The sequence below is a fragment of the Xiphophorus hellerii genome, chromosome 21, assembly GCF_003331165.1.
Source record: "Xiphophorus hellerii strain 12219 chromosome 21, Xiphophorus_hellerii-4.1, whole genome shotgun sequence".
Lineage (NCBI taxonomy): Eukaryota > Metazoa > Chordata > Actinopteri > Cyprinodontiformes > Poeciliidae > Xiphophorus > Xiphophorus hellerii.
Window position 1 is genome coordinate 499,384 of NC_045692.1, and position 18,787 is coordinate 518,170.

At 37.7% G+C, this 18,787-nt stretch overlaps 1 protein-coding gene across 3 annotated transcripts; it reads left to right on the forward strand.

Moving 5' to 3' along the window:
* The first annotated feature begins 1,692 nt into the window (after positions 1–1,692).
* hccsb (holocytochrome c synthase b) lies at positions 1,693–17,718 on the forward strand. 3 transcript variants are annotated; one of them, XM_032552174.1, is made up of 8 exons: positions 1,693–1,814; positions 10,770–10,881; positions 10,967–11,014; positions 11,130–11,263; positions 12,699–12,847; positions 16,541–16,660; positions 17,051–17,137; positions 17,386–17,718. In XM_032552174.1, the coding sequence occupies exons 2-8, from the start codon at positions 10,776–10,778 to the stop codon at positions 17,582–17,584; spliced, it is 843 nt and encodes a 280-aa protein (XP_032408065.1). In that variant the 5' UTR covers positions 1,693–1,814; positions 10,770–10,775; the 3' UTR covers positions 17,585–17,718. The 3 variants fall into 3 exon arrangements, with proteins under 3 accessions (XP_032408065.1, XP_032408066.1, XP_032408067.1); XM_032552175.1 differs by having other exon boundaries at positions 11,145–11,263; XM_032552176.1 differs by lacking the exon at positions 10,967–11,014 and having other exon boundaries at positions 11,145–11,263.
* Positions 17,719–18,787: the final 1,069 nt, after the last annotated feature.

Sequence of the window (18,787 nt, forward strand, 5' to 3'; positions counted from 1 at the left end):
ATTTGGAGAAATCAAAATGTTGCCAGACAAGGAAAAATTGGGTTCATGCAATGACTTGCAAACGCACACGCAATAAAATCCTAAAACAAGAAAATGTGGTGGGTGAAACATTTATTTTGATCTGCAGGCAAACTGAGAGCCAGTCCCTAAATCAGTTACGTGGTACGCCCCGCTTGCCAGGCTTCAAACGTCACAACCTGTTCCATCAACACAAGCCTCGATACGCAGTTCATAAAAATCCTCCGGGAGTACTAGGCACATTCTCCAAAGCCTCGGCAGAGAAGACACATCATTACCATAAACCTTCTCCTAAAGCCTTTCAAAGATTTTGACAGTACAACCACCCAGCCTCACAATTGCAGGCCATGTGTAACCACCTCAGCCCAGGACAGACAGCAGACAGTGTGTGTGGTTGGGGATGGATAAAGCTTTTGCTGATGTCAACATTGTGGATTGAGTGGCCCATGGATGAAGTGGCTCATGGTGGTGGCGGGGTCATGGTATGGGCCGGTGTATGTCATGGACATCAAACACAAGTACCTTTATTGATGGCATTTGAAGGCACAGAGATACCATGAAGAGATCCTGAATTCCCATTGTTGTGCCATTCATCCACGACTGTCTCCTCGTGTTGCCCCATCTTGTAAGAATCTGCACAAAATTCCTGGAAGCTGAAAACATCCCAGTTCTTGCATGGCCAGCTTTCTCACTGGACATGTGAGCCATGAAAGAGGAGTGGACCTAGATTCCACAATCAACAACCTGATCAACTCTATGCGACGGATGTTGCACTGCATGAGGCAAGTTGTCCTCATACTGGCCACTCTGAAAGCACATTTCAGAGGCTTTTATTGTAGCCAGCCTACCTGTGCAATAATTATGCTATCTAATTAGTATCTGTATATGCCAGACCTGTGAGTATATACACAGTGAGCACTTATTTAAAGAAGTGCTCACTATCAGATTTAGACAGATTTGTAAACTATATTTGAGAAAAATTATTTGTTGATATAGAAAAATATTTTAGATTATTGAGTTCAGCTAAAAAAAAATGGGAGCAAAAACAAAAGTGTTGCATTTATACTTTTGTAAGACCCTCCCAAATAAAGCAAATAGCACATTTTAGTGACTTAATGTGGCCAGCCAGCCTACAGCTCACCAGAGTAATAACCATGCTGTCTATTCAGTATCTTGATATGCTACACCTGTGAGGTGGGATTCATTATTTATGCAAAGGATAAGTGCTAACTATCACAGATATTTGGGAGAAATAATTTTTGAAATGCTTTAGGTCTAGAGCTCATTAAAAATGAGTACAAAAACAATGTTTATGTTTTTGTTTGGTGTATTTCGTAATTAATTCAGATATCTAAAAATGTAATTTTGACTAGTCGTAATTACGTTCGAGAGGGTTAGGGTTATGATGATTTTAAATCGTAATTGCAGCTATGTATTACGTCAAATGACAGATCAGGCGACGTCGTTATATATGGAAAGAAATTTAGGCTCGTCTAAATGCAATTGAATATATCTTGAATTATTATTCTTACTAGTCAGAGTGTAAAAGCAGATATCTTAAATTATCATTGCGGATAGTCATAATGTAGTTTTGCCAAGTCAAAATGAATTTTAGATATCTCTAAAATGTAATATGGACAGTTAGACAAAACCGAATTTATGTTAAAACGGCCTGCCATATCCTGCCACACTTCGTCAGCTTTGGCGTGATGATGCAAAGAACTTAACGTTCGTAGTTGCACAAGTCGACCACTGTCCACGGTGACATTGGAGGAAAGAAGTAATCATTTGCACAGGTTAGTCTTTACTTTAACTGTTTGTTATTAATCTCTCTCAACATTATCTGACCAGAGACAAACCACAGGAAGGGATTTTACTGAAAACTTTCCCACTGCGATCTGTTTATTATTTTGTACGTTTATCTTCACTCAACCTAACGTTAACATAGCTGCTAGTAGCTTAGCTAGCGTTAAATGGACGTGCTTGTAGTCATGCTTTTGTAACTCGTTAGACGGCGAAAACAAGAGTCTCGGGTCATGACGTTTTTGCTGTTCGTTCTGATTAAAGGCTTAAAAAAAGAATAACCAGAGATTTAGAGCTCGGAGGTAGCGCTATGCTATTTTACCCAGTTGGATACAGTAAAGTCGGTCTGTTCACCCTTCCTCTCTCAATGTCTCAAACGAACCGGTGTTTAAACATAGAATGAACATCTCTGTAACCGCGGCAAGTTGAACTGTAGACTATGATTTCTTTAATGAAGCCACATTGTCCTCCTTCAAATAAGGATGATCTCCATGTGCAGACCAGTTCTTAGGGACCGTCTACAATGTCCAACAACCTGCTACAAAAATGTTCTGCGTCTTCATTTTAAAAGATTCTACAGTGCGTAGCGGCGTTTAGGACTTGTGCATATAAATGGTGGGCTACAATTTTGAAATTATTTGTGTACTATTAAGTAATATACTTAATTTTACTGTGTATTTGTGACAATTATAATGTTATGACAACTCTCCATAGGTGTCATGAAATAATTTAATTAAAACTGTCAAACTGAGTGGGACTTGTATGTGGCTGGTCCACAGACCCTGACGTCTGATTGGCTGCTCCACACAGCAAGTCATGACAAATCAACTACAGATGATGGATTGAGCACAGCCAGAATACACATTCCAGAACATTACAATTGTAGTTGTCGTTATGTGGATTTGGAAGAGACTGCAAGGAAACAAACACCATTATACTTGATACTCTTCTTTTTTTTAAACGTAGTTTGTTTGAAAGGTAGTTTTTACTTTTTTTTTTTCTGGGCAATATTTGGTCCACCTTCCTCACCACTGGGTGGTGGTAATGCATCATTAGTTGCTTGCCAATGTCCAATAAACAAGAAGAAGAAGAATGAAGGGATTTATGACTCTTTGAAGGGACCCAAATCTTCAAAGGTTGCTGTACTCCAAATCTTCAGAATTCACTTTATAGAGCAGGGCAAGTGGAAGTACTTGAAGACAAATATTCAAATGTATTGACCGCAATGCAATTTACTAAATCTGAACCAGATTGGTGGATGCTGTTTTTGCGTCTATATTTCACACTTTTAAAAAGTAGGTATGAGCTGGCATGCAAAGATGTGAAGTCACTGTGGCAAGCAGGAGGCATAGATACAATGACAAAAGTCATTGCTTGTCAAATATTTGAAACATTTAAAGAATACAAAATGCTGATTTTGAGCTGCAGGATACAAATAATTCCAGTGCACATTCACTTTATGGTACCATACTGTCTTCATGCTCTGCATGAGCGTGTCTATTTTGCTCAGAAATTTTGATGCAAATTATATCAGCTGTATTTTCCACAAATTGTGTGGGAAACGATGCCTGCTTCGAACAGATGAATGCTGCTGGACTACCAGCAATATTTACACAATTAAATCAAAAAGAAAAACATCATGACTAAACATAAATATTGGGCCACGTTACTTAAACAAAACAAGAGCTGTTCACAACAGCCCTTTAAAAAATACAACTTTTTGTCTTTTTTTTTAAGTGAAAGGCATATTGAACCATCTCTGTTGCTATGAGCGTTTCACTGACGGAGCAAATTTATTCCTAAAAGATATGTTTATAGTTTATGCATTTAAAGCCAGGGTAGCGGACCAATCACACAGCTGGCACCTCTGCGCGTTGAAGCCTGCGCTGCCGCTGCTTGATCTCAGCACAGATCGCTCCATTCACTCAAACTGGACACAGGCTGACTTGTATGAATATTTACATGAAGCCCCTGTGGGGAATTATGTTTCTTTAGAAAACTCCACATTAAGGTAGGAGTTTAAACCCCACTGTGTTAGCTCTGGTTGCGCAGCTCTATGTGAACCGCAGGAATAACTTATAGTGGCGCTTTCAGAGGTGCGTGTTGAGCAAGTGGTGAGAAGGATCTATATTTGTGAACAAAGGATCATGTTCGGCATTTACATCTCAACACGCTGCCCAGCGCCTGGCTCTGTCTTCCCTGTAAAGTTTGTCTGTGTTCCCGGTTGGCCGGAGCGTTAGTGGTTAATGAACCAGCGCTAACCTCATCATGCAGGTTCAGCCCCATGAGTAGCTTTCGCGCTCTCGTTGTAGTCACGCATCACACTGGTTTTATATTATTTTATTATTATTTCTATTATTATTTTTCCGGTTACACGAAGCATCAAATTGTATCAAACGACTTGTCTACTTAGTCAGTCAGAGTTAATACGTGTGGTGGCGCGGAGATCTGAAAAACTCGTCCCTTAAAGTTGGACAACCAAAACAGTTTCTGTGGTGCTTATTAAAAACTCAACTGACACGAAATGGAAGAGCTACTGAAGCCACACTAGCAGCATTTTGTTGCACATCTCAGGGCAGTGCAGCGAATTTAAATAATCATGCAGGGCCGGTCTAAGACTGTATGGGGCCTTGAGCAGAATTTGACTTACGGCCCCCTCTTGCTGCTGAAAACCTCAGCACCTCTAACAGCTTCTGTGTTCGATTTAATCTGGGAGAGAGAGAATAGATTAACTGGCCAACATAAAAAGCAATCCGTTATAATTGCAGTTTACTAATTTGTATTTGTGAACAAACAAACAGAGCTCAAACTCAAAGATTAAACTCAGAGCATCAGATTGTAGCTATTCTTAACAAAGCAATCTAATTGTGAATATTATTTGAACTTTTACAAAATAAACTTACCAGCGCCTTAAAATCTTACATTTAAATGTTAAACAATTTAAATCTTTTAACTTATGCTGAAACCATTAAATCAAATTTAGCAGCATGGATTATCTCAGTAAACAAATGTTACATTTATGTATCTGTGTTAAAATATTAGCATTTATGGCCCCTGAAGCCCTGGGGGCCTGATGGAGCCGTTGACTTAATTTGGATTAAACAGAAGTGCAAATAATTGATATTTATTTGCACTTCTAATTGTATTTTTTGATTTGTTGTTTTTAAGACTGCTTGTAAGTTTGAATAGCTTTTCACTGGTGATGTTTTCATATGACATATAATTACCCAGTAATATTTTTACATTTTCTGTCAACTTAACATCTTTTAATACAAAAATATGGTGGACCACCAGTGCACCGCCTCAGCGCCCCGACCACTGGGCTTAGCAAGTTTTCTAGGGGAAACCCTGTTATAGATTATTCTTACTAGAGGCGTGCTAATTGACTGGCAACTGATCATTGTTGGCCAAATTCCGCGAAAAAGTGTCTGATCGGTGATCACTGATCACTCTTGTGTTGCCGATCATCAAAATCGATCACCTGTATCTCACTTTGCAGCCTACGTGTGCTGCTCATCACCTCTTCCCTTCACACTACGCGCAGCAATAAATGCTAAGCAATGTGGTGAGGAACTTCAGCACTCAGAGTGAATGGGGAAGTTTGTGTGTTGCGACAAATAATTACCTCGGGGGTGAAGCATGTCAAAATGCATCAGCACAACCAACCTAATATGACATTTACAAAACAAACACTTGACGGAGTTTGGCTATATCGAGGCTCACTGCAGAAAAAAAAGACATCCGGAGCAGCCAGATAGCAGGTAAAGCAGCACACAACTACCAACACTCACCCGGAAGAGACGATGGTCAGAAAGCTAAACAAATAACCTGCAAAATAATTCAAGTCAACGAGCTAGTGGTGTAAGATCCTGGGTTCTGCTCTCGCTGTTGGACCGCTGCTACGCTCTACTGGTAGTAATAGACGTAGCACTGGTCAACCTCCACCCGGCAGTGTACTCCGACACCTAACGTCTGCTTAAAGCTGCAGCATGTAACTTAAACAAAAAAAGATTTCACATGCTTTTTAAAACTTTCACTATGTCCTAACATGAGATAGACAATCTCTGAAAAAAACATCGATCTCCTCTGCCTCCTCCATGTGTTCTGCAGAATTATTCAGCTCAGTCAGAACCAGCCAATCAGAGCCAGCATTACTCAGCTAGCCATGCTCTCAGGAAGTTTGGATTTAGTAAGTTAGGATTGTTTATTTTACCATATACCATATACGATATTCTGATCACGATACGATATGTATCACGATATTTGACAAACAATACAATTCGCTACGATTTGACACACTTTTACGATTTTCTGAAAGATTTTAGAGGGACAGAGTGATTTTAGTGACATTTTGTGTTCCATAGACTTGGATTTAATTAACTGAAAACGGAATAAAAGCACCAACTACCCAATACTTGACTCTGATTGGACAGAGTCTAACAGCCTACAGCTGGACAAAATGAATCAAAGATGCATTGAGAAAATTAGTTTCTGTCATTCTAGTGTTAATTCATGTGGATTTGACATAAAACTCAAAGTTTCAACAGTGATCCAGCAGCTGAGTGGGGAGATTATCAGCCTCTGTAGACTCTCAATATGCAAATGACTGCACTTCTGTTTTTCTTTTGGACATACTGTGGCTGTGTTTTGGAGTAAAAAAAGTCTTTTGGATTACAGGGAAAAGGTTTTTCTACCTTGGCTGTAAGCTGTTTACTACTAGCTGCTGGAGGAGTGGCTCTGCCTCACCCAGTAGTGATCGACTCCTTGCAGCTGCGCAGCGTTGCCATTTTCCTGCTTGGATCTCTGAATAGCTGCCTCTCAAACTGCCAGGATCTCAATGTACTCTCAGTCTCTGATCATAATCGGTCGATCTCAGTGAAAAAGTCTATGACTGGTGTTGCCGATCACAAAAACCGATCACCAGTATCTTATACTTCACAATCTACAGAGGTCCTGCATACAGCGTACTTACCCCTTTCCTCCACACTGCACAAGCACCTCGCAGTAAATCCTCAGCAACGTCATATGGGACTTTGCGTTTTAAGACGGAAATTACCTCAGGGGTGAAGATGTCAAAATGCATCAACACAATGAATCTAATATGACATTTAAAAAACAATATATGGCTATATCAAGGCTCAATGCAGAAAAAAGAAATCCACAGCAGTCAGACAACAAGTAAAGCAGAGCATAATTTTCAACATCCATCCGCATGATTGTCAGAAAGCTAAGCAAATAACCCAGAAAATAATTTGTCATCAAGCTAGTGGTGTCAAAACCAACCCATCAGAACCAACACAAAACAATCAGGCAGTTTTGATTTAGTAACTGTAACCTGCATTTGACTTGGAATGAATGTTTCACTCTTTACTTGACATTATTTAGGCAGTGTTGTGAGATTTATTTGACTTTGTTCGGCGGTGAGAGTCTTACTGGTAAATATCGTATTACTGATGGCAGGTTTTCCGTTGTGTTTGACCAGATACTTGCTGCTTTGTGCCTCCAAGTTTTTTGTCTAAGCTAGGTGATTTTATTACCAGATTATTTTTCCATTTTGCCAGATCACATAGTAACGTTTATACCTAAAGTGAAAAATTAGCAGCCAATCCAGGTGATCAGTATTGGTGATCGGTATCTGCAGCAAAAAACCTGATCAGAAAATCCCCCAAATAAGCCATATCTCAAATAAGCATTTATTTAAATAAAGTGCATTACTAAAAAATCAATGCCTCTAAAATTGATCAGGAAGTTTAAATAAATACAAAGTGAAAAAATTTATTGCCCAAGTTCAAAATAGAAAATTCTCTTACACAAATTAGATTAAGAGCACATTAATTTGTACTACCAATGTACAATTATGGATATTAACTGTTATATTCATGGTGAGGCTTATGAGAATAAGACCAGTACTCTAAGCCAGCCTACAACTTGGCAGAAATTATTAGTAGAAGAAGCTTATTTCATTAACGCTTCTGTCAAACAGAGACATAATATTTCTATGCAATCAAAGTGTGAATGCATTTGGTGATCGCATCATACTTATCTGGAAGACGCCCATCAGAAAAGTAGATGCAGCTCATCATGGTAAACTGCAGCTCCAAGGGGCAAATGAGTCGAAAACAGCCCCGTCTTCAACTAGGGTGGAGGGTTGGTCTTCAAGTGCCGTCATTCATTTGATTGTTTCAGCCCTTTTGTTTCGTGAGCAAATATTCATGTTTCATTAAAAGCTTTGCAATGGATTTGAGTCCCGATGGTTTCTTAAAAGCTGACTTGTTGCTACCATCGCGGGCGTTCTCAAATGCTGAGTTTGAATACTCTGTCAAAGCAATGGTTGCATTTTAGATGACATGCTGTTTTTCAACTCGGAGAACTTTGAGCAGTTTTTAAACAGAGTATTGTCTTCCTCTGAAACCTTAAAGAAGTTCCAACCTACAGCTGGTATGTTCTCTGTTGACTGACAAGCTGAGCTGCATTCATATAGTATTGGACGTTCCCAGTTGGGGTCATTCTGACCTTTTTTGTTTATATTTCCATTGTTTGCATATAAGACCCTGGGTTACTTGATATGTTCTTTTTTTACTTGTAGTGTTATTAAAATTATGACAGTTGTTTCCTGACTTGAGGAAATGTTAAAATTATTTATTTCCAGTCCCACAGTTGTTTTCTACAATTATTCTGATGCAGTAGGTGGAGTACTTAAAACCCACACCACTGAATACATTATCGGTGCTATTTGATATATCAGATAGAATGACATGATGCCTTGATATTGGGCCAATAATTATTGGCCGATAATTACTTAATACTTGCTCAGTCTGGTCTTTAAACCAGCTTTAAAGCTTTAGTACCTTGATAATTTGCACCTCACACAGTTTACAAGCTTACTATTGATCACTAAAGCCACCTTGGCTTGAACAATCAGAGGTAATAGGTTGGAAGAAGTGTGACTGCCTGTGCATAGTTAAATTTAGGCTAGTATCCTCTAATTAGCTTTAATTCCTCTTATGTACAGACATTAAATGTTTTAGATGTGAAGTCTTTAATCCTTTTTGTCTACAGTTTGTGAAGGCTGAGCTGCAGATCTATCTTTAGTCTATACAAACACACAGCGACCCTAATCTGTGTTTGCAACTAAGCTAATGCTGCACGCTGGTCTGTAGGGCTACAGTAAGGGTGATGAATTACAGTTGACTGGCTCCTCATCAGTCGTAAGCCTATGTGTAGTAAAGTTGTAAAGTACACAATTAAATTGTTTTTAAGCAGTCTGAAACAAACCAATTAACTTTAGTGAGTAAAATTTAAGCCTGAAATCAGAAGATGCTTTGAGAACCTTTTGTAACAGTCACTTGTGAAAATAGGTTGTGTTCATGGGGTAAAAACTGTTTTCTGTACCAGTGTTTCTACCGGGTCTAAAAGGTAACATGTGAAAATCACAATTTTAGGCCTTAAAACTTTGAAATTACTTATTTTGTTAATCTTAAAGTTATTATTATTATAATCTGTAGTGCGATTCTCAGAAGTATAGTACATATTTTTTAATTTGACACAGAACACTGTTTGATAGACTTGAATGCTGTCATTTCAAGCTCCATGACATTGTCATGATTAAAGGTTTTGAAAAGTGGAAATTTTGCAAATTACTAATCACATCACATTTCACAACCGTTATTAAAGTATTAAAATGTGTTTGAGTTGACATTAATGGAGAATGTATTCTGTTTATCTTGTGAAGAGAATAACAGAAATTGAACAGACAGTTGTACTGAACTCTGACAATGTGAAGGAATGTACAGTGGCAAGTCCATTTGGTTTGTATTTGAAGGAGTTTTACACAACAACCAAGCAAATATGTGAGGTCACATTTTCTTATAGCTATTATAACTTTCAGCCTACATCGCAAAAGTTTTCATATCCCTTGAAATTTTTTATTTTGTCACATTACAACCCAAACATTAAGAATGATAATAGATCAGAGATGCAGCCAACAGACCCGTGGTGACTCTGGACCAGATGCAGAGATCCACAGCTCAGGTGGGGTTATTTGTCCACAGAACAATATTAGTCATCATTACACAAAGGGAAGAGTAGGAAGAAGAAAGCCATCGTTAAAGAAAACCATAAGAAGTTCTGTTTGCAGTTTACCAGAAGCCACATTGGACACAGCAAACATGTGGGAGAAGCAGCTTAGTCTGGTCAATTTTAGTCTTGTCAGACCAGACTCAAATATAACATTTTGGACAAAATGTGAAGTAACACTATATATTTCCACGATTTACACTGCAGAACCTTTTTCTCTCTGTGGAAACATGTGAGACCTGGTCAAAGACTTGTGGGAACTAGAATAGGCTGAACCATGATGTCGCTTGATAAATGTATGCAGTACCAGTCAGCATACATTTCTGGTACTGGTAATGTATGCGGTACCAGTCTTCCCATTGATATACTGCAGAACCTGCAGAATATCTCAGTAAAATGATAAAAAGATGGTAGATTCAGGAGCTCAGACATTTGTTTGCTTTGACAAAATGTGAATTAAAGATGTTCAGGTAATTAAAATACGCAGCATCAATTTTATTTGATTATCTTATTTTGAAGTGTTCTTCAGTAGTTCAGAATACCTATGCTGTTCATTTATTTGTGCATGTTGTCTTCATTGTTATTTGCACCCTTTAAAATTGCAACAAGCAGCACTCAGATGATTGTGAATGTACTGTACATTCTCATATACCATATGTGCTCTGTGTAAACATGTTTCAATGTATTCAAATAAATGTTCACTTTTGGTTTTAGAAATTGGTTATTTATAAATAAATTTAGCTAAGCATGAGCAGCTCTTTCATTTTATCTGAGCTACCTTTACATGAGAACGTAGCTCAGATAAGATAAGATTGGAGACCCTTGCTTTATGGTGGTTTTCAATGGATGCTTTGTGTTTTTCATCATGATAGGTCAAGATGGGATCGGGTGTGTCCTCTGATGGTGCGCTGACTGTTCGAGCAGAGGCCATAGAGGCAATTCCTCCTCAAGGCTGTCCTATGCACCAAGTCCAGTCTACCAAAGGTTCCACATATTTTAATATACGTAGCTTGCCACATGTAATCAATGACATTTTGTCTACAATGTTAATTGAATTTTATTTTCTTAGCATCACCACCTTCAGGATGTCCTATGCATCAAGCTCAGCCTATCAAAGGTAACTAGTTTAATTGTAAGGTCAGAACACATTGCTTTAGTTTTTTGGTAACTACATTTAGCTAAAAGGTGCGTGCAATGGTCCTTATCTTTCAAACCTTTCTTATCTTTGACAGCATCTTCTCTTTCAGAGGTCCCGATAAAAGGTGCAGAGGCAGGTCCAGCCCATCAGGACCGAGCCTATGAGTTTGTGGAGTGTCCCATGAGAGCTGCAGAACCCAAGAATAGTGACATTGACCCAGCGAATATGGTACCTAAGATAGATAAGATAAGATTTATTTGTCATTGTCATCAACAGATTACAACGAGATTGAGATTTGCTCGACTCGAGTTAAGATGCAGGTTATGTGTATATACATAATATACAAAGATAAAGAAATAAATAGTAAAAAATGAGAAATAAATAGACATCAGAAGATGGTTGCAGCGCCTGGAGGTGTCGCAACAGAATTTACATTTATAACAAAGTGGTGTCAAGAGCAGAAGTTCTTATGCCTTTGAATTTAGTGCCATGATTGCCATCGGGTAAAAACTGTTTTTAGGCGATTTGTCCTGGTTTTTATTGCTCTGTATCTCTTGCCTGATGGCAGCAGCTGGAAGAGACCATGGCCAGGGTGTGAAGAGTCATTTAAAATGTCCAAAACTTTCTTGTGGAGCCTGGAAGTGTAAATCTGTTCCATAGTGGGGAGGGGGCAGGGGTATTATAGATTAATAACATGACTGATGTTTTCAAACATTTATTTATGTTTGCTTTTCCTCTTGCAGCAAATAAAAAGCAACAGCTGAGATTAGGATATTACATCAGGTCAATAAAATATTTTTAATACAGAAGCATAAGCATAAGGAAAACTGTTCAATACCCACTTAAAGATTATTTTTAAAAGATAATTTTAATCTGACCAAGAAGCCTCGCCAGCCTATTTTAATTTTGCTGAATATGATAATAAATGTAACTTAAGACCTACAATGAAGTCTGTAGGACCCGTAGTCCAGACCCCAGAGAAAGTTGGCCATTTTGAAACAAACATTGGATCTTCTTTTACTTGCTCACTCATAAATTTGAAGCCGTATAGGAGCATGATTATGTTGAATCCCACTGTGAACTGTCCAATTTTTGTTCAATCCTATATATGTGGTGAGTTTCAGAATCTCACCATTTGCAAATAGTGCCTCTAAATCCCTTTTGAACATGAGTGATTTCAATATTGCACCAAAATTACATATATTTGTCAACCATCAAACTGTAACTAACTTCCATCAGGAAAGTTATTTTAGCCAAATTGTTGCGACTTCACACCAGAGCTGAATTTAACATGACTAAGCTTAATTTTCAAGACTTGTCTTCTAGTTAATGTGTGGCAGGCCCACTAAGGATCTGTGGTCTCAACACAGAGCAGACCAGATCTCCAGCAGGGTGCTTGATGCTGCTTGCAGCTTTGATTTTTGTACATTTCTAAACTGTCTGATTATGTTACTATTCAGATCCAGATTATGTTTGTCATTCAACATAACTTCAGAGATACTCTGCCAATAACAAAAAATGTCAATGCCCACTTTTGTAGTTTTTTTTTAAATTCCATTGGTTGGTTATTCTGCAAGTATTCTGTTTTAATGTGTTTCAGTTGGCCACTGAGTTTTGACTGTAAAGATGTTAAGAAGTGGTTTAACTTTTCATTTCTGTACAGATGCCTCCTCCAAACCAAACGCCAGCTCCAGATCAGCCCTTTAAACTGTCCGTCTCCAGAGAGGAGTCAAACATTCCACGTCACGGTGCAGAAAAGAACTGGGTCTACCCATCAGAGCAGATGTTCTGGAACGCCATGCTGCGGAAGGGGTCAGTCCCAGCTGCACATTCAGAACGCTTTTCATTCAGGGCTCCACACCTGTTTTCTAGATTGTTTTAAATCTTAGTTGGCTTTGGCAAAGTAGTTTTTTTCAGAGACTCATCTATGAATGGAGTTAATTAGCTGGCTATGATCAGTAATATGAGTATATTATTTGTACTAGGAGTTTTACTCAGCTTTTTTGCAGAGCGGATGGTTGAACCAGATGTGATTGTGTGTAAGTAGCTGCAGAGCCAGAAGTAAATGTGACCCAGGGAGCAGTAGTGTAGTGACATTTTCTCTCAAGATCAAACATTGATTTCATATACTGGAGGAGGCATACAAAGATAATTATTCCTTAGTAGACATCATCAGTTTCTTTTCATTCAGGACACCTTTTAGTTATGAACTACACAAATCAATAGGAGAGTGCTAAGCAGAAAACTGTTGCTGAAAATAAACTATTGCTCAAATAAAGGTATCAAAAACTTGTGGGAGACACAGCAAATGTTGAAGATGGTGCTCTGGTCAGATGATTTTCTGAAAAACACTACAGGCCTGATCTACTAAAGGTTTGTGTATAGAAACAACTCAATATACAAAAAGGATTGCATAACAAAATTAAAATCACAGGCGCAAAAACATGTCTGCCTTCATGAATATGCAAAACATATGCTGATCATCAGAAAGTAACAAATCATGGGAGGAGGACATGCAAATGTAATGACTTACCTCCTCCAACACAATGTACTAAACCTGAACCAAACTTCTGGACCTGTTGTTGCGTTTATATTTAACACGCTTGAAAAGTAGGTGTAAACTGTAGCGCAGTAGGAGGTATATTTACAATAAATGACATATGTCATAGCTTGTAAAAAATGTTTTAGAAATATCTTCCTGCATTGCTGATTTTGAGCTGCAGGACTACAGAATAATTACAACGCACCATCACTGTATCCAGAACACTCACAGTTTGATGCTCTGCAGGAGCCCAGAAAAGGTATATTAATACAATAATGCAATTATCACAAAACAAAAAACACCATGACTAAGCCTAGTGTGCCAATAATAATAATACAATTCATTTAAATTAGAATTACAACATTGTAATGCCCAACATGACTTTCTTTTTTTAATAGAAATTTATTTTACATCAAAGTACAAAATACATGGTGTGGTATATTACATTAATAAAAGTTACTTGTGTCCAAAATTATTCAACAGGTTTGCATAACCAGAAAGCATGAAAATATGTATCAGGGATATTTTGTGAACAATTTCTGCACAATTCAGATGGAGCCAAACCCATTTTATGCATTCTGTGAGTTGTGTAGTAGATTCAGTGAAGTATGTTATATTGAATGAGCTGAAGATTAGAGTTTTTTGTCATATATGAGATATTATTGCAAATTTTAATTCAGAAGTCATCATTTGGGTTTATATTCAGATCCGTTTGCCATTTTAAAGTAGTATGGATATTGTTGAATCAATCCTTTTAATATTCTGTATCTCGACTGAATTTTCTTTCTAGATATAATATTAAGTAGTCCAGTAATTTGTGAATTAGGTTCTATAATGAGTTGTGCCAGGTCATATTTACTTTGTAAAAGAGATTTTATGTGAAGATATTCTAAGAATTGATTATCATCAAGTTTATATCGTTTAATTAATTGTGGAAATGAAGGAGTTTATTATAGCCAAATATGTGTTCAAAATGTGTAATGCCTTTAGAGACCCATAAGCTAAAAAAATAGGAGTTTTTATTTATTGTGAGATTGTTCCAAAGTGGTGTGTATATTGGTAATATTATTGAATTTCCACCAATCTGATAGTTGTACCACAAAATGATTGTTCTGTTTCATTTAAGCCATTTACTGCTGATTTTGATTCCACTTAATTATGTACTGCAGCTGATTGGCTACATAATAATGCTAAAAATTTGATGCATCTAACCTTCCAAATTTTGTTTAGATTTTTGTGAAGTTTATTCTTGGTGGCTTATTTTTCCAATAAAATTTGGTGATTATAATATCTAAAGATGTAAACCATTCTTTACTGGGTTGGATGGGTAACATAGAAAATAATTAATTTGAGGAAGTATTTTCATTTTAATAGTTGCTATTCTGCCAGCAGGTGAAGTGGTCAATTTAACCATTGTTTCAAATTGTGTTGTATTGATTGTTGAAGAGGTATGAAATTAAAATTAAACAGTTCTGACAACCTAGGAGGTTATTTAATCTCAGGATATGTAATATGACTTCAGCTCAGAGGGATGAGTATGTTTTGGATTGTCTCCCATTTTAAATGATTTAAAGGGAGAACTGCAGATTTACTCCAATTTATTGAGGAATTAGATGTTTTTGAAAATTCTTCTGATTGTTTGTCATTGAAGAATATGGATCCTGTAGTAGTAACAGGATATTGTCATCCTGTGATCAAATGTTATGTTCTGTTGAATTAATTGGAATACATTTTATAAGAGAGTTTTAACGAGTTGCTGCTGCAAGGGGTTCAATAAAAATGGAAAACGAGGATGGAGAGAGTGGACATGTCTGTAAGATGAGGTCCTGTGAAGTTGCTCTTGATGATATGCAGAATAACTTAATCCAGTTAATCAAAGAATCTCCAAATCTAAACCCTTTTAATATTGATCAGAAAAATGACCAGTTCACTTTATCGAATGCTTTTTTTAGCATGTAAAGTTACAATTTCTGAATCTTGTTTATGTTTTAAATACATTAAGTTCAACAATCTCTGTATATTGTATGAGAAGTGTCTGTTTTAATGAAACCAGGATAATGTCTTTCCGTTCATTTTTCTGGCCTCTCTCCTCTCTGACATTCTCTGTGTAGAGAGCCAGTGGCTCACGCTAACTCCTCCTTTAAATAGGCCAGTCTGTACCACTGCTGCTCTTTTAATCAATTGCGCAGTCAATCTTTGTAGTCATGTGCATATTTTTGTGCACTTTTTTTTCTTTGCACAATTTACCAGTCCTTATTTGGATGCTTGTAAATCAGGGCCTTAGCTGGTTACAAAAAACTTTCAGTGTGAAACATGGAGGTTTCAGAATTTGTGGTGTTTTTTGTTCCTCTCTCAACCAGAATTTAGAGTTCCCTTTTTAACCTCTACTTTGTTGTTGTTGCTGTTTTGTCCAAGCTTGTCCATTCATTTCCTTTTACTTTGGATGTCTGCCTAACAAGAACATCATTAAAAGTGAAATGTAATGTTCCACAAATGAAGTTGCTGGATGCTTCATTAAAGCAAGAATAGAAAGCCAATGTCCAGCTGTCTGCAGAGTGTTTTGGAAAAGGGAGGAGATTCCACATGGTGGCAGCTGTAACCATGCATCAGCTTTGAGATGATCTCATTTAATGATGAATACAGGTGTATGACTTCTCAGATTTAACACAACAGATTTTGTTGTGAATGAAACATTGACTCATGCCATGAAAATCTCTTGGATTTTTTAAAATTATTATTTACAATTGCAGAACTTCCACATTTTCTGGGATTTGGGTTTTCAATCCTGGGCAAAAACCATACATGCATTTTTTTGCTTTCTAGAATAAGCACTTATTTTTTCACTTTTCAACTTACTTTTATTAAAATGCATTTCATTTTCAGCTGCTGTCTTTTGTTTTAATGTTTGTGTTGTATTTGGTTACCTAATGACTTGGGACTTTTAATTGGATATCACTTTGTAGATGGCGCTGGCGGGATGATGACCTCGCTCCCCACGACATGACCGACATTATTAAAATCCACAATCAGAACAATGAGCAGGCCTGGCAGGAGATCCTTAAGTGGGAAGCCCTGCATGCACGGTAAGTGACGGTCATTCAGTACCGAGGAGTTCTGAAGTAGAAGGCTGGTTCTGTTTTTGGGATGATTGTGGAACCTCTGGAGATGATGATGCAAGGGAGGATTTTAAATTAAATCAAGAAAATTATGGACAGCCCTACTCATCCTCTTCATGAGGTCATCTCAGAAAAACAGTGTCTTTAGTCAGAGGCTTCCTCAAATTTGCTGTAATACAGACTGCTACAGGAAATCCTTCCTGCCAACAGCCATTACCATCTACAATAACGCTAAGAATTTTGAATTAATGAGTTTCATTTAATTTCCCTTTGGGATCAATAAAGTATTATTGAGTTTGAATTGTATCTTAAGATTCAAATGATGAGCGGTTTGTTTCTGGCCTGGTGTTCTCACAGTGAGTGTCCTTGTGGGCCCACACTGAAGAGGTTTGGTGGGAAGGCCAAAGAGTTCTCTCCCAGAGCCCGGGTCCGCCACTGGATGGGGTAAGCTCTACGTTGCTCTGATTCAACTTCATTTTTGTTTGTTCGTTTAGGTTTGCCTACTTTCAGTACATTATCAGTGGGTGTATGTAGCTTATTTTATGACCACTTATTTATGTCTGTTGTATAAAAACCTCCTATTGTGATAAATGATGCCATAATGACTAATAATCCCCCTTAATCCATTTTACAGATCCTAAGTGTTTCAGTCTGCTGCATTTACATGATTTTAACTGAATGTGTTCTCATAGCTATGAACTGCCGTTTGACCGCCATGACTGGATCATTGACCGCTGTGGGAAGGAGGTGCGCTACGTCATCGACTACTATGATGGAGAACTGAACCGTGAAAACTATCAATTCTCCATCCTAGATGTGCGTCCAGCTTTTGACTCTTTAGACGCTGTGTGGGATCGCATGAAGGTGGCCTGGTGGCGTTGGACCTCCTAAGATTCATGTGAATGTCATAGTCACATCTAAACATGCAAAGACTGTTGAGGGATGTTTCTAGAGAATTGTGAGCCCTGAAAAGAACATGATGTAGTGAGAAAAAGTAAGATTACTAAGTATTTTCAGATGTAATGTACAACACTGTTTGCTCATTGACTTTCATTTTCTGGAATTGATGTAACAGAAATTGATGTAACAGACACACTGCGTTAACGCAGTGTGTCTGTTCATCCAATCTTAGTTGAGTGTTTGTCCCGCAGGTCAGGATTAAAGCACAGGACTGGGGGAATGATTTTGAGTGGAAATCATCATATCTAAAACCTGATGTCTTACAGAACATCCTGAAATTATATGGAACAGTTTCAAATCCCTGTAGTTCTTCACCATTCACTTTTATTTATCTTATTTGATTGGTTTTGATGTGAGGAACTGTTTAGTTTTCTTACTCGTTGACACTGTTATTTGTTTCTGTACTGATTGTCTGTTGTACTGGTTCAGTCAAATCAATAAAGCTGGTTCTGATCTGCTCCTGAACGTTGTCTGTCTCAGAACAACATGCATGGACAAAGGGAGTTTTTAAAGAGACAGAGACCCAATTTCAAGATGTTAAATTACAAAGTTACATTTCTTTTAACTCGTATTTGATATAAAACCTTCAGTTTTTAATAACTGAAGGTTTGTGCTATAAAACAACACTGTGCCTGGAAAATACTTAATACTGGCCCTTTAAACCAAAAACACCTTTCTGCTGTCGATTTAATTCTCTGCCCTTAAGCTGTGAGAGGGGCTCTGTTTGCCTCCTCTGCAGGGTATTGATCAGCTTTAGTGTTCTCACACAAACACTGATCCTGAATAGGATCAGCTGCTGGATTTTCCTTAAGAAAGCAGGGCAGCGGTGAAGGGCATCTGGACCAAGAGTCTGATAATCAAACTTGATGGTTCTCTCTCCAGCCTGTTGGTTTATTAGCCAGGCTGTCTGTCTGCTGTCTTGACTTGTTCAGCTTGTTTTAGGTAAGAAATTCTGCGTAAATGTGGTGAAGACATGTAGATATAGACACCATGTTTTTAACAACAGGAAAGAGCCAGCTACTTTCAGGGGCCTTTATATTCATTTACAAATGTATTGGCCCTGATTGAATTTTGACACAAGCAGATTAGCTCGGTGGAACTAGTTTTTCAAGTGCTGAAAAGAAAACTCCATCT